General features: G+C 49.8%; 3 protein-coding genes across 6 annotated transcripts; 2 read left to right on the top strand and 1 right to left on the bottom strand.

The window, feature by feature from the left end:
- Nucleotides 1-1,266: 1,266 nt before the first annotated feature.
- On the top strand, nucleotides 1,267-5,637 carry Scrn2 (secernin 2). 4 transcript variants are annotated; one of them, XM_042674034.1, is made up of 8 exons: nucleotides 1,267-1,351; nucleotides 1,713-1,886; nucleotides 2,398-2,579; nucleotides 3,319-3,518; nucleotides 3,921-4,135; nucleotides 4,245-4,414; nucleotides 4,554-4,734; nucleotides 4,960-5,637. In XM_042674034.1, exons 1-8 carry the CDS (start codon nucleotides 1,283-1,285, stop codon nucleotides 5,116-5,118), a joined length of 1,350 nt encoding a protein of 449 aa, XP_042529968.1. In that variant the 5' UTR covers nucleotides 1,267-1,282; the 3' UTR covers nucleotides 5,119-5,637. The 4 variants fall into 4 exon arrangements, with proteins under 4 accessions (XP_042529968.1, XP_042529970.1, XP_042529969.1 ...); XM_042674036.1 differs by lacking the exon at nucleotides 1,267-1,351 and adding an exon at nucleotides 1,367-1,406; XM_042674035.1 differs by lacking the exon at nucleotides 1,267-1,351 and adding an exon at nucleotides 1,404-1,424.
- A 1,433-nt stretch (nucleotides 5,638-7,070) lies between these two features.
- Nucleotides 7,071-13,034, bottom strand: Lrrc46 (leucine rich repeat containing 46). Its single transcript, XM_042673985.1, has 8 exons — nucleotides 12,781-13,034; nucleotides 12,575-12,680; nucleotides 10,791-10,899; nucleotides 8,765-8,811; nucleotides 8,394-8,503; nucleotides 8,163-8,232; nucleotides 7,772-7,917; nucleotides 7,071-7,532 (listed from the first exon to the last, which is right to left on the bottom strand). Exons 1-8 carry the CDS (start codon nucleotides 12,788-12,790, stop codon nucleotides 7,177-7,179), a joined length of 954 nt encoding a protein of 317 aa, XP_042529919.1. The 5' UTR covers nucleotides 12,791-13,034; the 3' UTR covers nucleotides 7,071-7,176.
- A 157-nt stretch (nucleotides 13,035-13,191) lies between these two features.
- Nucleotides 13,192-21,699, top strand: Mrpl10 (mitochondrial ribosomal protein L10). The gene is made up of 5 exons (XM_042673748.1): nucleotides 13,192-13,277; nucleotides 16,455-16,624; nucleotides 19,061-19,225; nucleotides 19,413-19,557; nucleotides 21,398-21,699. Exons 1-5 carry the CDS (start codon nucleotides 13,226-13,228, stop codon nucleotides 21,649-21,651), a joined length of 786 nt encoding a protein of 261 aa, XP_042529682.1. The 5' UTR covers nucleotides 13,192-13,225; the 3' UTR covers nucleotides 21,652-21,699.
- Nucleotides 21,700-22,932: the final 1,233 nt, after the last annotated feature.

Raw genomic sequence — 22,932 nt, 5'->3', positions numbered from 1 at the left:
AGGTGGGCTCAGTGGTAAGAATGCTTGCCTTGCATGCATGAGGCCCTGGGTTCAATTCCTCAGCACCACATAAGCAGAAAAAGCCAGAAGTGGCACTGTGTCTCAAGTGGTAGAGCACTAACCTTGAGCTGAAGAGCTCAGGGATGGTGCCCAGACCCAGAGTTCAGGCCCCACGACCGACCAAAAAAAAACAAAAACAAAAAACAACTCATCAACTTTTCTGCCCAGGCTGGGTTCAAATGTGATCCTCAGATCTCAGCCTCTTGAGTAGCCAAGATTATAGACCAGGTGTAAACCATCAGTGTGGCTTGTTTTTGCTTTGAAATGTATCAACTGCCCTGAGAAAAGTGGCTTATACTTACAATCCTAGGTACTTAGGAGGCTGAGATCCAAAATAGAAGGTTGAAGCCATCCTGAGCAGAAAGTCTGTAAGACTGTCCAGTTAATGAGTCTCCAATTAACTAGCAAAAAGCAGCAAGTGGAAGTGTTGCTCAAGTGGTAGAGCATCAGCCTGGAGCGAAAAGGCCAAGTGAGAGCACAAGGTCCGGAGTTCAAGCCCCACTACCAGTGCGCGCGCTCTCTCTCTCTCTCTCTCCCACATCCCCCCCACCAACCACACGAATACACCAACTGATCCCTATGCCCTCTGATTTGTGATTGCTTGTATATTAGAGTGCATCTTTGAAATTCAAGTCAAGACTCAATAGCTAAGGTTCCTTCATCTCCAGCTACCACAGCAGTCACCGCCATTTTACCAATCTTCCCTTCTACCCAGACTTTTTTTCCACTCCCAGCTCCAGCTCCCTACAGTAACCCCATCCTATGAACTTGTGGATTCATTCCTTTTTTCAGCCTGAAAAAGGAGGCTCCCAAATTACACTCGGGGGGCTGGGAAGGTGGCTCAGTGGTAGAGCGCTTGCCTTGCATGCATGAGGCCCTGGGTTCGATTCCTCAGCACCACATAAGAAAAAAGCCGGAAGTGGCACTGTGGCTCAAGTAGTAGAGCGCTAGCCTTGAGCTGAAGAGCTGAAGGACAGCGCCCAGGCTCAGAGTTCAGGCCCCACAACCCAACCCCCCCCCCAAAAAAAAAATCTTATACTTACCCCAAATTACACTCGGATAAGGAGAGCCAGGCAGGATTTGCAAGTCCGGCCCGCTCCAAGAAATGGTGCTAGAGCGCACCCTGATGGAGACTGGCGTAACTGCAGGTGTTCTGTGCCGGCCCCGCCCCCGGGGCCAAAGGCCTTCCACGCAGGTCACCTGGGAGCCTCCGTCCAATGGGATGGACCTGACCCGAAGCGGAGGAGGTGGTGTCCGCGACCGAGCTGAGGGTCTTGGAGGCAGACAGAGGGTGAGAGGCGTACAATATCGGGGACTGCCGGAGTAGACGGAAGAGGGGCGGCTCTGTGAGCATGCGCAGGAGCGTGCGCGTCTTGGGGAGGCGCGGGAGACCTGAGACTGGACACTTGGTGTCCCGAGGGTCCGGGACTCCCCGTGGCGCCGGGACCTTGAGAGATGGCAGGGCCCTCGCCGTGTGCTGACTTGCAGGCTGTGCACGGTTTGGAGCATCCCGTGCACAGAGTGTGCATGCGATGCGTGGTGTGTAAACGCCCACGGCACACGTATTGAGGGAGGGAGCGCCCTAGGCCCGAGCCCAGGCAGGGTGGAAAGGTGGCACGGGAGGGGCACAGATCATCCCCACCTCTCCGCAGATGGCCGCGTCGAGCCCTGATGCCCCTTGCTCCTGTGACTGCTTTGTGTCCGTGCCCCCGGCCTCAGCCATCCCAGCTGTGATATTTGCAAAGAACTCGGATCGACCTAGGGCCGAGGTGCAGGAAGTGGTGTTTGTACCAGCAAGTACCCACGCCCCTGGGAGCCGCCTCCAGGTGGGTTAGGACATGAAGGATGCTGGAAGTTGTGGGCAATCTGGACATTTTCATCTTCCTCTGAGCTCCAGGGCTGGGATGCTGCCACATGTAGTGGAAAGAATATGAGTTTCAAATCTACCAGCGTGGACCAAGAGTTTAACGTAGCTCCGGTGGACACAAGTTTTCTCATCTGTAAAATGGGAATAAGAGCTGGGCCCTGGTGGCTCACACCTGTAATCCTAGCTACTCAGAAGGCTGAGATCTGAGGATCGTGGTTTAAAGCCAGCCCAGGCAAGAAAGCCCATGAGACTCTTACCTCTAATTAACCACCAGTAAACCAGAAGTGGCGCTGTGGCTCAAAGTAGTAGAGCACTAGTCTTGAGCAGAAGAGCTGAGGGACAGGCCCAGAGTTCAAGCCCCACGACTGACTTAAAAAAAAAAAAAAGTGTAAGGTGATTGGCAAATTACCAGCACAGTGTGGGGACTGCCCTTTATGAGTAGCTGTTTTTCTTCTCTCCTCTACCTGCAGTGCACCTACATTGAGGTGGAACAGGTATGCAAGACTTACGCCATGATTCTGAGCCGACCTTCTTGGTTGTGGGGGGCTGAGATGGGTGCAAATGAGCATGGTGTCTGCATTGGCAATGAAGCTGTATGGACCAAGGAGCCTGTAGCAGAGGGGGAGGCCCTGCTGGGCATGGACCTACTCAGGTTTGGACCTGCTGTCTTGATCTCCTGCATCCTCCCCTCCCCCATTCGGGTCCATAGGGCCTTCTTGCTGTTGATATTGCCCTTCTGATCTCTCCAGAGAGGCTGCCCTGCTTCTCCTCTCTCCTGGCCCCTCCTCAAATGTGTGCGTGTGTGTGTGTGTGTGTGTGTGTGTGTGCGTGCGTGCATGTTGCCAGTACTGGGGTTAGAACTCCGAGCCTCATGCTTTTATTTATTTATTTTTTTTGGCTAAAGGCTGGTGCTCTACCATTTGAATCACATTCCTACTGCCAGCTTTTTGTGGCTTTTTGGTGTTAAAAGTCTCAGTATTTTACTGCTTAGGCAGGCTTTGAACCATGATCCTCAGAGCTCAGCCTCTTGAGTAGCTAAGATGACATGTGAGCCGCTAGAACACCCAGCTCCATCTCAAGTGTATGTATGGTGGGAATACTGGCCCAGTGGTGGTAGCTGTTTCCATTCTCTCCTCCCCCACTGGTTGTGGCTTTATTTTGTATTCAAATGTTATATAGAGGCCTGGTTTATAAAACTGATAAGGTCCAAAAACACCTCTGGGAGGCTGTGTTTCAGGCTTCCCCCCCACCTCCCCGGACCCTCAGGGCACAGCTTGGAAGTCACTGCTCATTACTCTGTTTAATGCAATGAGCGCCAGAGGATTTGCTGAGTGACTTGGACTTATCATCACACTTCTCTGGGTTTCTTCTGGCCTCTCACTTCTTATCAGATTGGCTTTAGAACGGAGCAGCTCTGCCCAGGAGGCCGTGCACGTGATCTCATGCTTGCTGGAGCGCCATGGACAGGGAGGCAGCTGCCGGGAAGACCCTGAGCCATTCTGCTACCACAATACCTTCCTGCTGGCTGACCGGAAGGAGGCATGGGTGATGGAGACAGCTGGGAGGCTATGGGCTGCTCAGAGGATCCAGGGTGAGGGGCCCAGTCCTGGGCCTGCCTCCCAGAGGCAACCCCCCTTATACCAGCCTTGGGAGGTGGGGGAGCAAGTAGGGTAGAGAGGGTCCCATCTAAGTGCTATGTCTTGGGGACACAAGATATGATGCCATTTGGGAACGTTCCGCCTTGATCTGATTAAGTCTTCTTGTGCTCTGGTCTGCCTACCTCTTGGTAGTCTCCCCTTACATGCAAGCAGGTACCTCTTTGCTTTTCCATCCATCTCTGGGAATGTTTTGTCCATTTTCCCCACCATCACAAAGCCCCATGAGGGTTGGCTTTCTTATCGCTGTTGTTTTCTCAGTATCTGGCCCATTGCCTGGCCCAGAATGGGTGCTCCCTTGTGCCACGAGTGACTTGGCTCTCCCATCTCGTTCACAGCAGGGGCCCGAAACATTTCCAACCAGCTGAGCATTGGCACAGACATCTCAGCCGAACACCCAGAGCTTCGGAGTCATGCCCAGGCCCAGGGCTGGTGGGCTGGGCAGGGCACCTTTGACTTCACACAGGTCTTCTCCCTGACCCAGCAGCCTGTGCGCATGGAGGCTGCCAAGGCCCGCTTCCGGGCAGGACGTGAACTGTTACAACCGCGGCAAGGTCAGTGAGTGGTGTATGGGGGTTGGACCGGGACAGTCACAGCACCACCAAGCCCTAGGGTGGGAACCCACCCATAGCTCCCCTACCAGGCCTCCCTGCTCTTCTTTGACAGGGGCTATCACAGCAGAGGTGATGATGGACATTCTCAGGAGCAAGGAGAGTGGTATCTGCATGGATTCTGGAGGCTTCCGCACCACAGCCAGCATGGTGTCCATCCTGCCCCAGGATCCCTCGCAGCCCTGTGTCCACTTCCTCACGGCCACACCAGACCCCTCCAGGTGAGGAGGATGAGGGAGGGGGGAACAGGAGAATGTAAACCAGACAGGGCAGCCGGGTGTACTGCGCTTGCTAGCCAAGTGTTCTTGGTTCACCCTGACGGGCTGAGCTGCTTCAGTCCTTCCATCTCTGTTTCCTTAGGTCGGTGTTCAAACCTTTCATTTTTGGGCTGGGGGCAGCTCAGGTGCCCCAGGTCCTGTCTCCCACTTTTGGAGATCAGGACCCTGTTCGGATCCTACCTCGATTCCAGACCCAGGTGGATCGCCGACACACACTCTACCGTGGACACCAGGCAGCTGTAGAGTTGATGGAGAGTGGGCAGGTAACCCCCAGGAAATAGCCTCGCTAAGGGTGATACCCATCTCCATCCCTCAACGGGCACTCTAGAAACCCGAGAGGCCAGGCCTGGGAGTGGAGGAGACTGCAGAGCTGAGGAGAGGGGACCTCCATCCTGTGGCGCTAGTGGGCCCCGGACAGTGTGAGTGGGTGGTTATGGTTTTGTCCTGCATGCACCGAGCACGTGTTCCTGATCAGCCTTTCCTGGCAGGAGCGGGGACAGCAGCTCTGGCAGAAGCAGCGGGACCTGGAGCAGGAAGGCCTGGAAATTGCACGGGGACTGCTGACCAGCGAGCAGACCCCAGCATCCCAGCAGCTGGGCAGCCTCTTCCAGGCCTTTGTAGAGAGGGAGAGCCAGCTTTATGCATAACCACACAGGTCCTCCTGGCCTGGGTAGGCACAGGACTGCTGGTACTAGCAGCTCTGGAGCAATCACAGCAATACCCTCAGCCATATTCTAAGTGGGTGGTAAGGCCTTTGCTTTAATAAATGTGTTCTATTAACTTGTTCAGTGAACTGGATCCCAGGTCTAAGGTAGGGTAAGAGAGCTGAGGATAAAGGGCAGCCCTAGACTGGCTTCGAGGCCTGTGGTACCAGGCAGAGAATTCTTCTCGTGGTAGTAGGCATTGAACTCAGGCACATGGTGCTTGTTAGGCAAGCATTTGATGACTGGAGCCCTTGTGCATTTTCTTTCTTTTTTAGCTTTTATATCACTTTATTCTCAGGGCCAACCTGTATGAGTTAACAAACCCCACACTGCCAACCATGTGGGAATCATACCAAATTCTCATACTTAACAATGAACTCTGGGTTGCAAAAGAAGATTTACTATTTGCATTTGTCTGTAAGGCTTTGTTACAAATTAAAGACACACAAGTGTTATCCCTTGTGCATTGTCTTTTGGTCTTTTTTTGTCAGTCATGGGGCTTGACCTCTGGGCTTGGGTGCTGTCCCTCAGCTCTTCAGTTCAAGGCTAGCCCTCTACCACTTGAGCTACAGCTCCACTTCTGATTTTCTGGCGGTTTATTGGAGATAAAAGTCTCATGGACTTTCCTGCCCTGGCTGGCTTTGAACCTCGATCCCCAGATTTCAGCCTCCCGAGAAGCTAGGATTACAGACATGAGCCACCGGCGCCCAGCTTGGATCCTTCTCTTTTTAAAGACAGCGTCTAGGTATGTAGCGCAGGCTGACCCTGAACTTATTTTGTGTGTGTTCTGGTACTGGGCCTTGAACTCAGGGCCTCACACTCTCATGTGGCTTATTCACTCAAGGCTAGCACTCTACCACTCAAGCCATACCTCCACTTCTGTATTTTTCATGGTTAACTGGAGGTAAGTGTCTCATGTACTTTTCTGCCTGCACTGATTTCAAATCTTTTTTTGCTGGTCATGGGGCTTAAACTCTAGGCCTTAGCTTTTCAGCTCAAGGCTAGCACTCTACCACTTGAGCCACAGCACCACTTCTAGCTTGTTCTGCTTATGTGGTGCTGAGGAATCGAACCCAGGGCCTCATGCATGCGAGATAAGCACTCTTACCACTGAGCCACCTTCCCAGCCCGATTTCAAATCTTGATCCTCAAATCTCAGCCTCCTGAGTAGCTACAGGCGTGAGCCACCAGCTTTTCTGGTTAGCCTCAAAGACATAACTGTATGGTGGTGAAGGGGCTGGGAGCACAGGAAAGGCGTGTCACTAAATGTAATATACACAAACACCAAAGATCATGTCTTGCCCGGGGGCTGACTACTGTGTGGTGACAATTAAGACTGCAGGTCCTTGGCTTGGACCTGGGAAGAACATTCTCCTTGGGTTGGCAGTGAAATGTGCCCCAGGGAAAAGAATCCTCTCTGTGGTGATGCCTGCTTCCTGCCCACTCAGGAGCCAGGAAGCCAACTAGGGAACTGGAGGAATGCCAGCCCTTTGAGTCATTCCTGAAAGATTGGGAGCTTGTTTAGAATCAAGCTTATTTTTCTTTGGGTCCGGTCATGAGGCCTGAACTCTGGGCCTGGGCACTGTCCCTCAGCTCTTCAGCTCAAGGCAAGCGCTCTATGACTTGAGCCACAGTGCCACTACCACTTTTCTGGTGGTTTATTGGAGATAAGAGTCTCATGGGCTTTCCTGCCTGGGCTGGCTTTGAACCACGATCCTCAGATCTCAGCCTTCTGAGTGGGATTACAGGAGTGAGCCACTGGTGCCTGGTTTAGAATCAGGCTTTTTAATCAAAGCTTTTTTTTTTTTTCTGTTTCCTGATGCCTGTATTACTATCCTTCCCCTGAAATGCACCCATGTAGCCAGAAAGGAATTACAAGCCTAGAGGTCCTTTATTTGGGGAGGAGTCTGCACAAGAGGGGCTTCACTCCTGTGTGAGAGGGGGGGAGAGAGGGAGAGGGAGAGGGAGCGAGAGAGAGGGAGAGAGAGTAGAGTCTGTGCTTCACTTGTTGGTTCTTTTGGTCACAGTTTTAGTTGTGTTGAGCGGCCCAACCTGAGAGGCCCCCAGGGCCCCCGTTTCTGCTTGGCTGGAGCTTTTCTGGCCCCTACGAAAGAGCCTGCCTGGTTTCCTGGTGAGAGAGGAGGCTGAAGGTGAAGTGACAGCTTCTGGGAGGGGCTCCTTCCCCGGCTCTGTAGTGACAGAAGGGAGGCTGTCCCCTGTCATGGGCGCCCCAGGCAGCAGGGACAGGTCGGTGAGGGTAGGCTGGATTTCCATCCTCAGAATGTGTTCTGACAGGGCAGCCTTCTGTCTGCGCTCCTGGTTCTTGCTCATGTCCTTCTCCAGCTCTGTGAAGAAGCCTAGGAAAGGTGGGGGTGGACCATGGAGCCTGGGGCTCAGCAAGAGGGCAGGCCCCCTCATCCTCCAACTGGGATGATCCTCCTATCATGCCTGGGATGTACCTGGTGGATACTGTCCACCACTTCTGGCCCAGGTGCTGGCTGGGCTTAGGAATCTCTCCCCAGACATCCCTGCCATCTTAGCTTTCCCCCCAGGCCCGACCTTGGGGGTACTACAAGTCTTGGGACAACAGAGTCACCTCGCTCTGTACGGAATGGGCCACTCAGCTCAGGGAACTCGTCTTCATCGCTTGAGGTCTTATCCTCATCATCTGAGATCCAGCGCTCCAACACAGGCTGCTTGTCCAGATCCAGGAGAAGAGGCAGAGCTTCCAGTACCATCTCCCTGCAGGACAGAAAGAAGAGAGCTACCCAGGAGGGGGCCTCCAGTGTGGAACCTGGGAGGACACAACAACATGGGCCACAGTCCCCACGCCCGCGCGCGCGTGCAGATCACAGACTAGGGGATGGGCTTAGGGCTGGCCCTAGTGGGCTGTCAGGAATGGACTGCGGGGGTGTGGAGAAGGGGTCGTGGGCTGCCAGGTTTGCAAGCAGAGGGAGAGGTGTGTTCTACCTTCAGTCCCTCCTCACCTGTAACCCTCCTTTTCGGTGCACTGGTTTCCAGTCAGGTTGAAGATGAGAAGGCTCTGGGGGAGCTCATCTGCACAGCAGAGAGAAGTGAGGTTCTTAGACTAGCTCTCAGAAGTTGGTACGTGAGTCGGGGAGCAGGATGGGGAGTGCAGGCATGGGGACGTGGAGGCAGGGGGCAGGGAGGCCGCCACACGGGTCATGGTCCGTGAGCTGGGGCCAGGGTGTTCTTACCCAGCTTCAGTGTTTCTATCAGGTTCTCAGAAAGGTCCAGAAACTGGAGATATGGGAGGTCAAGGAGGTTTTCCACTTGCCTGATTTCGTTGCCTGCCAGAGACAGGAAGCTGTAGGGGGAGGAAACGGGACAGAGATACAAGTGAATCATAGGATGGCTGGAGGAAGGGTGGGGATACCATGCAGGGTCCTGGGTCGCTGGCCTAGGCGGCTGGGTGATAAGTGTGAATACATGTTCTTTGGGGCAGGCTTGCTGGGTCCTTATGGGATAAGGGGCCAGGCTGGGGGAACTCTGAGCAGTTGTTAGGGATTGCCAGGTATCCCACACCTACTCCTTACTTCTTCCCCACCCAAGCCTTGGCACCACATACCGCAAGGAGGGGATGCACGCCAGATTCTCAATGCGCTGGATCTTATTCTGCAGAAGGAAGCGAGGGGAGGAGACCAAGCTGAAGTCAGCTAGGTAAGAAGCCCTTTAAGGGGAAAATCTCCAGACCATGCCTACTTGTTTTGGTGATACTGGAGATTAAATTTAGGGCTCCACGCACTACCTCTTCAGACACACTATAGTCTTTTTGCTCTTAGTTTTTCAGATAGTGTCTCATACATTGGCATGGGCTAGGCTCAGAGCACAATCCTGTTTCCCTACTAACTGGGCTTACAGGTATGTGCTACCAGCATGTCCACCTTCACAGCTGGAGATGTCAAACATTGAGAATGATCACCCATTCCTGGTTGGAGTGGTCAGTGGCTAATGGTGTAAATGAGGCTGGCTAAAATGGTGCGACCAAAGAGAGACCTGGGAATCAGGGAAGGAAACCAAAGGGCTCGTATGGCTTATATGCTCTGAAGGAACAATGAATGTGTGTGTGTTTTATATACATATAATACTTTTTAGTAGTACTAGAGTTTTAACCCAGGGCTTTGTGATGCTAGGAGGCATTCTATGACTTGAGCCACTCTGCAGCCCCTTTTCACATTAGTTCTTTTTTGTTGTTGTTGCTGTTGTTGGTCATGGGGCTTGAACTCTGGGCCTGGGCACTGTCCCTGAGCTTTTCAGCTCAAGGCTAGTGCTCTACACTTTGAGCCACAGTGCCACTTCGTTTCTGGTGGTTAACTGGAGATAAGAATCTCACAGACGCTGGGCGCTGGTGGCTCACGCCTGTAATCCTAGCTACTCAGGAGGCTGAGATCTGAGGATCGCAGTTCAAAGCCAGCCCGGGCAGGAGAGACCGTGAGACTCCTATCTCCAATAAACCACCAGAAAACCGGAAGTGGCGCTGTAGCTCAAGTGGTAGAGTGCTAGCCTTGAGCTGAAGAGCTGAGGGACAGCGCCCAGGCCCAGAGTTCAAACCCCATGACCGACCAAAAAATAAATAAATAAATAAGAATCTCACAGACTTTCTTGCCTGGGCTAGCTTTGAACTTCGATCCTCAGATCTCAGTCTCCTGAGTAGCTAGGATTACAGGTGTGAACCACCAGCACCCAGCACACTAGTTCTTTTCTTAATTTTCCTTCCCTTTCTTTCTTTCTTTTTCTTTCTTTCCTTCCATCCTTCCTTCCTTCCTTCTTTCCTTTCTTTCTTCCTTCTTTCCTTCCTTCTTCCTTTCTTCTCCTTCATTCCTTTCTTCTTTTCTCTCTTCCTTCTTTTTTTCTTTCATTTATTCTCTCTCTTTCTCTTTTATTCTTGCCACTATGGTTCTGAGACTTGAACTGGAGCTTTGTGCTCTTATATGTGTTACTTATTTTCATGATAGGGTCTCACTTTATGTCCAGGCTGGTCTGGACTGTGATCCTCCTATTGGTGCTTTCTGGAATTGCTGGGATGACAGGCACATGCTACCACACCCAGCTATTGTAGCCTGGGATGATAGGTTTGTGCCACTGCACCCAGCCACAATGAACATATGTCAACCGAATAGGTAAAGTTTCTGTGGGGGAAAGTTTAAGGGATCTGGGTATATTCAACCTGAAGATCATACAGCTACCACACCACATAGCCTTCAAAACAGGAAATGGGCTTGAGCTGTGTAATTTGAAAGGCTTAGTGTCTGCCTAAAGAATAGTGACTCATCCTGGTACTGTGGTGCACACTTGTTATCCCATCACTTCTCAGGTGAAGACAGGAGGATCTTGAATTGGAAGCCAACACGGGATATATAGTGAGACCCTGTCTGAAAAACAACAGCGACAGCAACACAACAAAGACAAGAATCCCTTTTGGAAGATCACTATTTCAATTCCGACTTACCCAACCATGTGGAAATAATTTAAAGGAAGGACAACCTACCCAAACACCAGAATTACACAAAATGACCCATTTGGCTACTTTCACATTAGACAGACTCAATCAACAGGGAATGGGGGGAGAGGAAAGGCTGGGAATAAAACCTTACCTCTTGCAGATAGAGGCTGTGAATATTTTGGAGCCCCTCTAAGTTTTTGATGGTGGTAATCCCCTCCCTGTCCAAGCGGACAGTCTGTAGTTCAGCAAGGTTGTTAAATCTGGAGAAAAGTGGGCAGAGTGTGTAACAGAGCCCATTTTGGGGTCTCAGCAGAGAAGATTGGAGGGAGAGAGGAAGAGGAGGAAGCGGAAAAGTATTTTAAGGACAGATAGACGGTTGAATAGTCTTGATGATGACTTTTTTTTTTTTTTTTTTGGTTGGTAGTAGGGCCTGAACTCTGGACTTGGGCACTGTCCCTCAGCTCTTCAGCTCAAGGCTAGCTCTCTACCACTTGAGCCACAGCACCACTTCCGGCTTTTTCTGCTTATATGGTGCTGAGGAATCGAACCCAGGGCCTCATGCTTGCAAGGCAAGCGCTCTACCACTGAGCCATCTTCCCAGCCCCATGACAGCTTGTTTTTTTCTTTTTGGGCTGACACTGGGGCCTGAACTCAGGGCTTACACTCTCACTTATCTTTTCCCACTCAAGGCTGGTTGTAGACAAGAATCTCAGAGTTTTGTCTGCCTGGGCTCGGGTCAAAGAACCATGATCTTTAGATCTCACCTCCTGAGTAGCTAGGATTACAAACATGAGCCACATGTTGTAAACAGTCTAGCCTAGCTAGACTCTTCATCTCCAATAAGCCCAATAAGTCCAATGCTGCTGCCCCTACATCTGAGTAATAAGGTACTAAATGTGGAGAACTTGTAAGAAATTGCACACTGGTTAGGAATGCCTGGAAATAAGGATGAAAAGATGGAGGCTACCTTCATAAGGCATTTAAATTTCATTCTGGAAGTAACAGAGAGGAGAATCAGGGAATGCCTGATCAGATTTGGTGTTTGTAGGACCATTTCAGCAACATTATAGGGAGACTAGAATGGAGACAGGGAGACAAGAGTTTGTTGGGCAGCGAAGTGGCAACAGAATTATCTAAGGCAGGGGCTGGGAAGGTGGCTCAGTGGTAGAGAGCTTGCCTTGCATGCAAGAGGCCCTGGGTTTGATTCTTCAGCACCACATAAGCAAAAAGCCGGAAGTGGCACTGTGGCTCAAGTGGTAGAGCGCTAGCCTTGAGCTGAAGAGCTGAGGGACAGCGCCCAGGCCCAGAGTTCAGGTCCCACGACCAGACCCCCCCCCTCCAAAAAAAAAAAAAAAAAAGAATTATCTAAGGCAGGTGAGAGAGGCTGGGGAAAAAAGAGAATTTTCTTTTTAATTTAAGACAAGATCTTAGCCGGGAACGGGTGACTCAGGCCTGTAATCCTAGCTACTCATGAGGCTGAGATCTGAGGATCACTGTTCAAAGCCAGCTAGGCAGGAAAGCCCATGAGACTCTTACTTCCAGTAAACCACTCAGAAACCAGGAAATGGCACTGTAGCAAGCACTAGAGCACTAGCCTTGAGCTGAAGAGCTGAGGGATAGCGCCCAGACCCAGAGTTCAAGCCCCACAACTGACTATATATATCTTGCTAGAGAGCCCAGGCTGGCCGCTATGCAACTCAGTCTGGCTTGGAATTCCTAATCCTACCTCAGCTTCCTGAGTCCTGGGATTAAAGGCTTGCACCACTACCTCTTGTTTAAAAAGAGTGATCTTTGAGGAGGGAAAAATCAATTGGACACTGCCAGTGATTGTAGTGTACAGTAATTAGCGAGACACACATAAATAAGACAGATCAGGAGAGCTCAGAGAAAGAGTCATGCGTGTGTTTCCAGCACCCTCGCGTCTCCAGCACTCACATCTTCTCGGACAGGTCCTCATCCTCAAGAAAGTTCATGTTGCGCTTGGTGATAAGGGCTTCGGTGATGCAGACACCCTCTTCCTCGGGACTGGGAGCCCGGTTAGCTGTGACATGGCGAGGCCGATTGTCACTCTCCTTCCTCCTTGGAGGCCTGCCATCGCCATTTGCCAACTGTTGTACCCACCAACCCTCCTCCCTACTCACCTCCAAACATGATCTAAAGTAAATGGCGGCTAGCCTGAGGCGGGAGTCGGTAGGCCCCGCGGGATGGCGGAACCCAGGTGAGACAAACCCAGACTTAGGAGACAAGGGAAAGGAGTTGATTCCGAACAACTAGTTTTCGAATGGGGTCGACGACAGAAGTAAGTCGAAGTAGAGAGGCTGTGCTGGTCGTACACCGAGGTGTTGAAGGCTGGAGGGTTAAGCGACTCCTAGGGAGTCCCGCGTGGTTGCTAAGCGACCGGACGCCAGGTCGCGGGGCGGGGGGGGGGGGGGGAGGAGGAGGAAAGGCAAGCATTACTGGTCCTGCTCGGCGCATGCGTGACACGGCCCCATCGTGAGATCCGCCTCCCGCGACAGGATTGCTGCTCCCACAATCCTTAGCGACTTCCGTCTCCTCTCGGCTTCGGTCGCCATTCTTCCGGTAGCAATGGCTGCGGCCGTGGCCGTGAAGCTGAGAGGGGAGCTCCTGCCCCTGGCGGGTAAGGGGCGGCCCGAGACCTGCTTGCACTTCTTCTCTCCCCTACTTCTCACCCCCTCCTGCAATCTCTGACCTCGGCTCCCGGGGATCCCTACCACTACCGAGACCATGGGCCATTCAGTGTAGCCAGTAGGTGGCATGGTGCCCGACCTTAGTAGGCATGCAGTAGCTGTTGAACGAATGAATTTGAGCATTCGCTATAGGCTAGGGATTCCGATGTATGGTTTGTATGTGCCTCCTTATTTATGTTTTCAAGAACACTACGAGGAAGGCATTATCCCTGCCTCTTTACAGATAGGGAAGTGGGTTTGGGATCAGTTGGGTAACTGGGCAAGGAAGGTCGCAGCTAGTATGTGCAATTCCGGCTGATCCCATACCTGCTTGTAAAAGCTGGGTGGCCACCTCTTGCCCAGCAGTTCTCCAGGCACTCTGGTCATTAGAGCCTTGAGACTCTCCTGTCTTAGGCCTTGTTGAGAGGACGAATGGGGTCGTTTTGTCCCAGTGTTTGAGCCTCTCCTTGCTTTCCTCAAGGATAATCTCAAGCATTGCCAGTCCACAAGAAAACAGTGTAGGGAGACTTAGTTGGGAGAGCTGTGAGGGTGGGGTAGCGAGTTTTTCACCTCTTGCTTCAAGTCATAGGAACAAACTTTTGCACGTGTAAGCTTTGTTGGAGGTGGAAGGAGCTTATTGAACAATATTTTTGCACCCTCCTCCCCATGAGTTTTTGACTCCTCAGGTCTTAGAGCAGGAGGCATGAGAATTTGTAGTTTATTGACTGATTGATTTTGATGGTAACTATTTGAACCCAGGGCTTTATGCTTGTTAGGCATCTAGTGCTGTTTTTGGCTTGTTTGTTGTTGCTTTTGAATTTTTTGTTAGTTTTGTTTTGGGCTGGTACCAAAGCTCCAAGCAGTATAGCCCTCACTCAGCATTTTTGTTTTTGTTTATGTGATCCTGAGGTATCGAACCCAGGGCCTCATGCATGCTAGGCAAGCACTCTACCACTAAGCATTCCCAGCCCCCTCCTTTTCTAGCCTGGGACTGGCATCAATCTGCCATCCTTCAGAGCTCAGCTTCCCAAGTAGCTAAAATTACAGGCGTGAACCACAAGCATGGGGGAGAATTTGTATTTTTTACAGGTTTCCATATGATGCTGATATTGCTGGCTGGATTGGGGTGACTGTACTTCAGAACCACTGGCTTAAATAAGGAACCACTGTTTTTGTTTTTTGCTTTTTTTTTTCAGTGATAGGGATGTCCTCTAACACTAAGCAACATTCCCCCAGTTCATGGTCACTGTTTTATAAATAAAGTTTCATTGAAACATAGTCTCATCTGCGTATATATTGTCTGTGACTGCTTTTGGCAGAATTGAGCCCTCAAGCTCAAAATATTTAGAATTCGATCATTTAAGAAAAGATTTGTAGGGACTGGGAAGGTGGCTCAGTGGTAGAGCACTTGCCTTGCATGCATGAGGCCCTGGGTTCGATTCCTCAGCACCACATAAGCAAAAAGAAAAAAACCGGAAGTGGTGTTGTGGCTCAAGTGGTAGAATGCTAGGCTTGAGCTGAAGAGCTGAGGGACAGTGCCCAGGCCCAGAGTTCAGGCCCCACGACCGGACCCAAAAAAAAAAAGAAAAGAAAAGATTTGTAGCAGGGCACCGGTGGCTCACGCCTGTAATCCTAGCTACTCAGGAGGCTGAGATCTGAGGATTGCGGTTCAAAGCCAGCCTGGGCAGCAAAGTCCATGAGACTCTTATCTCCAATAAACCACTAGAAAACCAGAAGTGGCGCTGTGGCTTAAGCAGTAGAGCGCTCGCTTTGAGCTGAAGAGTGCAAGGACAGTGCCCAAGCCCAGAGTTCAAAAAAAAAGAAAAGAAAAGATTTGTGGCTGGGAATGTGGCTTACTGGTAGAGTGCTTGCTTAGCATGTGTGAGGCCCTAGATTTTATTCTTCTGTACCATAAACAGAAAAAGCCAGAAGTAGCACTGGCTCAAGTGGTAGAGTGCTAGGCTTGAGCAAAAGAAGCTCAGGTACAGTGCCCCAGCCCTGAGTTCAAGCCCCAGGACTGACAACAGAAAAGAATAGATTTGTGAGAGGCACTAATGGCTGACACTTGAAATCTAGAAGATTGTGTTTAGAAGGCAGACTGGGTAAGAAAGTCCAATAATGTCTATTTCCAAATGACCAGCAAACAGCCAGACGAGATGTAGCAGAGCACCAGCTGAGCAAGCAGGAGGCATTGAGTTCAAACCTCTGTAGTAGCAAAAAAAAAAGAAAGAAAAAGGAAAGGTTTGCAGCCCACTCTCCCAGTTTGAATAATGAATTCAAAATCCTTTTTCCCCCAATACCAGGGCTGGAACACAAGACCTTTTACTTTTTCAGCTTTTTTGCTGGCAACTGGTGCTCTACCACTTGAGATACAGCCTGGAGCCCTTGTGCTCATTTTTTTTTTCCTTTTTAATCTCATCTCTGCACATTAAGGAAAAAAAAAAGAACCAGAGAAATGGGAGCCTCTAGGAATCAAGCAACTGATCTAAGGTCATCCACTAGAATGAGAAGAAACAATTCAGGATTTCTGTCGGGCAATTCTTTTTTAAATTTTTTTATTTCTATTTATTTTTTGTCTGCCATGGGGCTTGAATGCGGGGCCTGAGCACTGTCCCTGTGCTCTTTTGCTTAAGGCTAGTGCTCTTCCATTTTGAGCCACAGTGCTACTTCTAGTTTTCTGGTGGTTCTTTGGAGGTAAGATTCTCATGGAGCCGAGTGCCAGTGGCTCATGCCTGTCATCCTAGCTACTCAGGAGGCTGAGATCTGAGGATCATGGTTCAAAGCCAGCCCAGGCAGGAAAGTCTGGGAGACTAAACTGGAAGTGGCACTGTAGCTCAAGTGGTAGAGTGCTAGCCTTGAGCTAAATTGCTGAGGGACAGTGCCCAGGCCCAGAGTTCAAGCCCCATGACCAAAAAAACAAAAAAGTTTCATGGCCTTTCTTGCCCAGGCTGGCTTTGAACCACAATCTTCAGATCTCAGCCTCCTGAGTAGCTAGGTTTACAGGCTTGAGCCACTGACAGCCTGCTCTGTCAGGCAATTCTTTGTTCTATTTTTGGCTATTGTCAGAGTATATTATCTAGGGTCTTCAAGAGGCTGCATCTCACTATGTGCCTTGTCTCCCCTCCTAGGCCTGCTGCCCACCCTCCAGCCTGTGCGCTATGGCTCCAAGGCAGTAACCCGCCACTGGCGTGTCATGCACTTTCAGCGGCAGAAGCTGATGGCTGTGACTGAGTATATTCCCCCCAAACTTGCCATCAACCCAAGATGCCTGCCACCTCCCCCCAGCCCTCCAAAGGAGGTAAGAACACTGGATGCATATCACTTAGTGCTGGGATGGTAAATTAAAATAATCTCCGGTGCTGGTGGCTCACACCTGTAATCCTAGCTAGTTGGGAGGCTGAGATCTGAGGATTGCAGTTCAAAGCCAGCCTGGGCAGCAAAGTCCATGAGACTCTTCTCCAGTAAACAATCAGAAAACCAGAAGTGGCACTGTAGCTCAGGTAGTAGAGTGCTCACCTTGATCTGAAGAGCTCAGGGACAATAGCCAGGCCCTGAGTTCAAGCCTCACAACCAACCAACCAACATAAATAAATAAATAATCTTTTGCTGGGTGTGATGGTACATGCCTGTAATCCCAGTGTTCAGGGGCTAAGTCCAGATAATACCAGTTTTTTTGTTGTTGTTGTTGTTTGTTTGTGTGTTTGTTTTTGGATCCAGTCGTGGGGCCTCAACTCTGGGCCTGGGCGCTGTCCCTCAGCTCTTCAGCTCAAGGCTAGTACTCTACCACTTGAGCCACAGCGCCATTTCTGGCTTTTTTTTTTCTGCTTATGTGGTGCTGAGGAATCGAACCCAGGGCCTCATGCATGCAAGGCAAGCGCTCTACCACTGAGTCACCTTCCCAGCCTGATAACACCAGTTTTGAAGCCAATCTATTGTTATACAGCAAGTTTGAGGCCAGCCTGAAATATAGTGAGACCCTATCTCTTACATAAAACCAAATAAAAGACACACACACACATACACATACACACACACACAAAGATTTTTTTCTTCCAATGAAGTAGGATTTTAAGCCATAGTAACTTTATTTATTGTCTGTGATGGGTCTTGAACTCAGGGCTTGGGCTCTGTCCCTGAGCTCTTTTCCTCAAGGCTAGTATTCCAGGACTTTGAGGCACAGTTCCACTTGGGGATTTTGTGAGGGTAATGGAAGATAGGAGTTTCTGTTTCCGTGATACTGAGGACTCGAACCCAGGGTTTCATGCATGCTAGGCAAGCACCCTACCACTAAGCCATATTCCCAGTCCCCCCTGAGTTCTTATTTACTCAAGGCACTTTGAACCACAGTGCCACTCCCCGTTTCCTGGTAATTAGAGATAAGGGTCTCAAGGACTTTCCTGCCCAGGCTGGCTTTGAACCTCGATCAGACCTCAGTCTCTCTCTCTCTTTTTTTTTTTTTTTGGTCAGTCATGGGGCCTGAACTCTGAGCCTGGACACTGTCCCTCAGCTCTTCAGCTCAAGGCTAGCACTCTACCACTTTGAGCCACAGTGCCACTTCCAGTTTTTCTGCTTATGTGGTGCTGAGGAATCGAACCCAGGGCCTCATGCATGCAAGGCAAGCAGTCTACCGCTGAGCCACCTTCCCAGCCCAGATCTCAGCCTCTTGAGTAACTAGGATTGCAGGCCTGAGCACCAGTGCCTGGCCACTTTTAAGTCCAAACTTCTAAAAGTTATCTTGTATTTTCCCTCCTTCCTTCCTTCCTTCCTTCCTTCCTTCCTTCCTTCCTGTTTTTGTGCTAAAGAGAGATCGAACCCAGGTTCTCATATACACTAAGCACTCACCATGAACTACACCTTAGCTCTTTCTTTTATTTATTTAGTTAAAATTTAATTTTTTTAGGGCTGGGAAGGTGACTCAGTGGTAGAGCGCTTGCCTTGCATGCCTGAGGCCCTGGATTCAATTCCTCAGCACCACATAAGCAGAAAAAAAAAAAAGCCGGAAATGGTGCTGTGACTCAAGTGGTAGAGTGCTATCCTTGAGCTGAAGAGCTGAGGGACAGCGCCCAGGCCCAGAGTTCAGACCCCACGACCGGACCCAAAAAAAAAATTTTTTTTTTTAAATTTTTTTGCTGGTGTTGAGCTTGAACTCAGGGCCTGAGTACTGTCCCTGAACCTCTTTGTGTTCAAGGCTAGTGTTTACCATTTGAGGCACAGCATACCACTTCTGGCTTTTTCTGAATAATTTATTAGAGATAAGAATCTCACGGACTTTTCTGCCCTGGTTGGCTTTGAACCATGATCCTCCCATCTCACCATCCTGATTACAGCCTCCTAGGGTTACAGGTATGAGCCACCAGTGTCTGGCCTTGTATTTATAACTGGAAAAATAATTCAATGTGAGAACAGCATCAGATGGGTAATTGAAATAATTCTACAATATCACTATCAAACAGTATTGACTAGCGCAGCTGGGTGACCTGTTTGGGGAGAAGCAAGAATTACCAGGTTTAAAAACGCTGCTGTGAATATTGCCACTTGCTAATGAAAGTGGAAAGGTTACAGTGGGCGTTGTGGAAGTTATAACAAGTCCTTGAGTCTGGGGGCCCACAGCCTTATTTGCTCCCCAACGTTTCAAATATGGGCATCACAGAGAGTCCTAACACCTCTACAAGAAGTGAGCAATGCCAAGAGAAAAAACAGCAGACACCCCTTCACCATTCATTTCTGCCTTCAGGAGACAGGCCTCATTCGCCTCCTTCGTAAGGAGATAGCAGCAGTTTTCCGAGACAATCGAATGATTGCGGTGTGCCAGAATGTAGCTATGAGTGCAGAGGACAAGATTCTCATTCGTCACCAGCTGCGAAAACATAACATCTTAATGAAGATCTTCCCCAATCAGGTAAGGGTAGGGCCTGTCTGCCCCCAGGCCCTCCAGACATGCTCTGTTCTGCTCCCTGGGAGGGGTATTTCCCATCCTTTCACCTGATGCCTAGAGGACCCCTTGGGTTGCACCCTCAGTCTGTGAACAAGGTGAGTGGTCCTATTTCGACCTGTCCCCCATCAGAAGTTCTTTTTTGTCACCCCAGGTTATGAAGCCTTTTCTGGAGGGTTCTAAGTACCAAAACCTGCTGCCCCTTTTTGTGGGTCATAATATGCTGCTGGTCAGTCAGGAGCCCAAGGTCAAGGAGATGGTGCGGATCTTAAAAACTGTGCCTTTCCTGCCATTGCTAGGTGAGTAAGCAGCACTGGTCGGCAAGGGTGTTATGGAGTGTGCAGTGAGCACAGAGCCTGGAGAAGGGCCTCCTCTCATGCTGGGCTGACTCTGTATCTGTTTTGTCTCCCTGCTTCTGGTCATTTCTGGAGACAGGAAGACAGAGCAGGAGCTTTGGGGTAGGGGAGGGGAAATTTAGACCTCTGGAATCTTACCACCAGAGAGTTTTCGGTGCTGAAGCTCCACAGATGAAGGTATTTAAAACAAGTATCCAAATAAAAGGTGCTTAGGGACGATGCCTAGTATTCCTAGACATTGGTGATGATAAAACTGTCAGGCAAGTGCTGCCCATGTCCCCAGGACATCCAGATTTCATAGAAATCTGTGTTTATACTTTCCTCCCACATACTTCATTCTCTTTTTTCCAATTTTTCTATTGTAAAATACATATGATGTAAACTTTACCATCAGAACTTTTTTTGTTGTTGTTTTTTGTCAGTCATGGGTCTTGAACTCCGTGCCTGAGTGCTGTCCCTCAGCTCTTCAGCTCAAGGCTAGCACTCTACCACTTGAGCCACAGCGTCATTTCTGGTTTTTTGAGTTGTTTATTGGAGATAAGAGTTTCAATGTCTTTCCTGCCCGGGCTGGCTTTGAACCATGATCCTCAGATCTCAGCCTCCTGAGTAGCTAGGATTACAGGCGTGAGCCACCAGCGCCCGGCCATCAGAACTATTTTTAACTCTGTGTACATGCATGCACATGCATGTGCGTGTGTGTTGCAGGCACTCCTCCTTAGCTCTTTTGTTCAAGGGTACCATTCTACCATTTAAGCCACCGCTCCACTTCTTGCTTTTTGGTGGTTAATTGGAAATAAGAGTCCCATAGACTTTCCTGCCTGGGCTGGATTCAGACCTCCAATCTTAGATCTTAGTCTCCTGAGTAGCTAGGATTACAGGGATGAGCCACCTGTGCCTGGCCACTTTTCACTCTTGAGTGGTATTAGATACATTTGTAATCCTGAACCATGATCACCTCCTTCCATCTATATAACTCAGTCTTGTAAAACTGAAATTTTATAAATCAAACATTAACTCTGTTTCTTCCTACTCTGTGATCCTATCTTTTTTTTTTTTTTTTTTTGTCAGTTGCGGAGCTTGAGCTCTGAGCCTGGGCAGTGTCCCTCATCTCTTCAGCTCAAGGCAAGCACTCTACCACTTGAGCCACAGCACCACTTCCTGTTTTCAGGTGGTTTATGAGAAAGAAGAATCTCACAGACTTTCCTGCCTAGGCTGGCTTTGAACCATGATCCTCAGATCTCAACCTCTTGAGTAGCTAGGATTATAGTAGTGAGCCACCGGCACCTGGCCTGTGATCCTATCTTTAAGAAAATTTAGGAATTTCTGGCCTGGGAAGGTGGCCCAGTGGTAGAGTGCTTGCCTTGCATGCATGAGGCCCTTGGGTTCGATTCCTCAGCACCACATAAGCTGAAAAAGCCGGGAGTCGGCACTGTGGCTCAAGTGGTAGAGTGCTAGCCTTGAAATAAAGAGCTGGGGGACAGCGTCCAGGCCCAGGCCCAGGCCCAGGCCCCACAACCGACCAAAAAAAAAAAGAAAAGAAAAAGAAAATTTCAGAATTTCTGACTTTAGAGGACGTGGGACCAGAGTTATGTAAATTTTCAAGTTAGGAGAGAGGATTCTATCCATCTCTAACAGTGGCAGTGGATGGGCATAAATGGAACCCTGATTCTGGGACAGGCTAGGAGGGGAGAAGGACAATGGAGTATGGATTCCTAAGAGTGAGACTTTGTTTCCAGGGGAGAAAGGCATTTGTAGTGTCCCAGCTGACCCTGTGTTTTTCCAGGTGGCTGCATTGATGACACCATCCTCAGCAGGCAAGGCTTCATCAACTACTCCAAGCTGCCCAGCCTACCCCTGCTGCAGGGTGAACTGGTAGGAGGGCTCACCCTTCTTGTAGGCCAGACCCATTCCCTGCTTCAGCACCAGCCTGTGCAGCTGACTGCCCTGATGGATCAGTACATCAGACAACAACAAGAAGATGCTGTCACACCAGCCAATGGGAAGCCAGATCCTCCTGATCCTGCTCTGGATTCCTAGCCGGCCCATTTTACCTAGCCTTGCACATAAATACACTCTGCCCTTATTGGTTGTGCTATCCTCCATTGGAGATGTGGAAGCATTTGGGGTGGGAAAGTGGCATGCATGACTTGGATTCCACTCATGATCACCTCCTCAGATACAGGACCACTTGGAGATGCAGAGGAATTCTCTTTCAAAATAGAGGCATCCCTGAGCTTTATTTTCTTAACCTGGGACCTGAAAGGGGAAGTTTCCCAGGCATCTTGCCCTGACCCTCTTGTCCTCCTGTGTTTCCCAACCTACCCCACAACCTCAACAATGGATGAGCTGGTAATTGGGCTAACAGTGACTCATTAACAGCCTTCATTGTGCTGGGTCTCATGCTAAACGATGTTTCTTTATCTTCATGGTGTAGCAGAGACATTCAGTGCCCTGTGAAAGATCATTGACAGAATGGGGACTTGAAGCAGACACTGCTTTGAAGCCCTGACCATCCACACTAGAGCTTCTTCATTAGATTATCCAGAAATGGGTCCCTGATAGATTCCACTTTTGGGGTATGCTGTGTTGCACAGCTTTGTGACAAATTGAAATGCATTTTGTTTCCGTCATCTCTCACTCTTCCTACTTCCTATAAGTCCTCTTCCCTTGTATCAGTCACACAAATGACATCTCTTACATGCTTGTTCCTTTGTTGTTGTTAGTTGGAGCTTAAACTCAAGGCCTGGGCCTTGTCCCTGAGCTTTATAAAGACTAATTCTCTACCACTTTGAACACAGCACCACTTTCAGTTTTCTGATGGTTAATTGGAGATAAAAGTCTCATGGAACCGGGCGCCGGTGGCTCACGCCTGTAATCCTAGCTACTCAGGAGGCTGAGATCTGAGGATCTCAGTTCAAAGCCAGCTCAGACAGGAAAGACCGTGAGACTCTTATCTCCAATAAACCACTAGAAAACTGGAAGTGGTGCTGTGGCTCAAGCTGTAGAGCACTCGCCTTGAGCTGAAGAGCTGAGAGTTAGCACCCAAGCCTAGAGTTTAAGCCCCACAACCGACAAAAAAAAAAAAGAGTCTCATGGACTTTCCTGCCTGGGCTGGCATTGAAACACGATCCTCAGATCTCAGCCTCCCAGTAGCTTGGATTACAGACGTGAGCCACTCAGTTTATGCTCATCCTTTTGTTGTCCGCTGTCACGTGTGCCCAGTAGCTAATACGTCTCAAGTGGGTCTGCACAAAAGGACTAGGGGAGCTAGGAGTCTTTGTAATGGGGGGCCTTGGTATCCACCAGAGTAGGAGGCTT

This window comes from Dipodomys spectabilis, unplaced genomic scaffold (assembly GCF_019054845.1).
Source record: "Dipodomys spectabilis isolate Male_0828 unplaced genomic scaffold, ASM1905484v1 ptg000018l, whole genome shotgun sequence".
Classification (NCBI taxonomy): domain Eukaryota; kingdom Metazoa; phylum Chordata; class Mammalia; order Rodentia; family Heteromyidae; genus Dipodomys; species Dipodomys spectabilis.
Note: the sequence above shows the minus strand (reverse complement) of the source record. Positions and strands in the feature narration are given on the sequence as shown.

Coding starts and splice junctions, on each gene's coding strand:
- Lrrc46 (XM_042673985.1), bottom strand. Junction 8,812..10,790: donor ACAGCCTCTATCTGCAAGAG/GTAAGGTTTTAT, acceptor TTCCTTCTGCAG/AATAAGATCCAGCGCATTGA. Junction 8,504..8,764: donor GCGTGCATCCCCTCCTTGCG/GTATGTGGTGCC, acceptor CTCCCCCTACAG/CTTCCTGTCTCTGGCAGGCA.
- Mrpl10 (XM_042673748.1), top strand. CDS start 13,226: ATGGCTGCGGCCGTGGCCGTGAAGCTGAGAGGGGAGCTCCTGCCCCTG. Junction 13,278..16,454: donor GGAGCTCCTGCCCCTGGCGG/GTAAGGGGCGGC, acceptor CTCCCCTCCTAG/GCCTGCTGCCCACCCTCCAG. Junction 19,558..21,397: donor GCCTTTCCTGCCATTGCTAG/GTGAGTAAGCAG, acceptor GTGTTTTTCCAG/GTGGCTGCATTGATGACACC.
- Scrn2 (XM_042674033.1), top strand. CDS start 1,516: ATGGCAGGGCCCTCGCCGTGTGCTGACTTGCAGGCTGTGCACGGTTTG. Junction 1,600..1,712: donor GAGTGTGCATGCGATGCGTG/GTGTGTAAACGC, acceptor ACCTCTCCGCAG/ATGGCCGCGTCGAGCCCTGA. Junction 4,735..4,959: donor AGTTGATGGAGAGTGGGCAG/GTAACCCCCAGG, acceptor CTTTCCTGGCAG/GAGCGGGGACAGCAGCTCTG.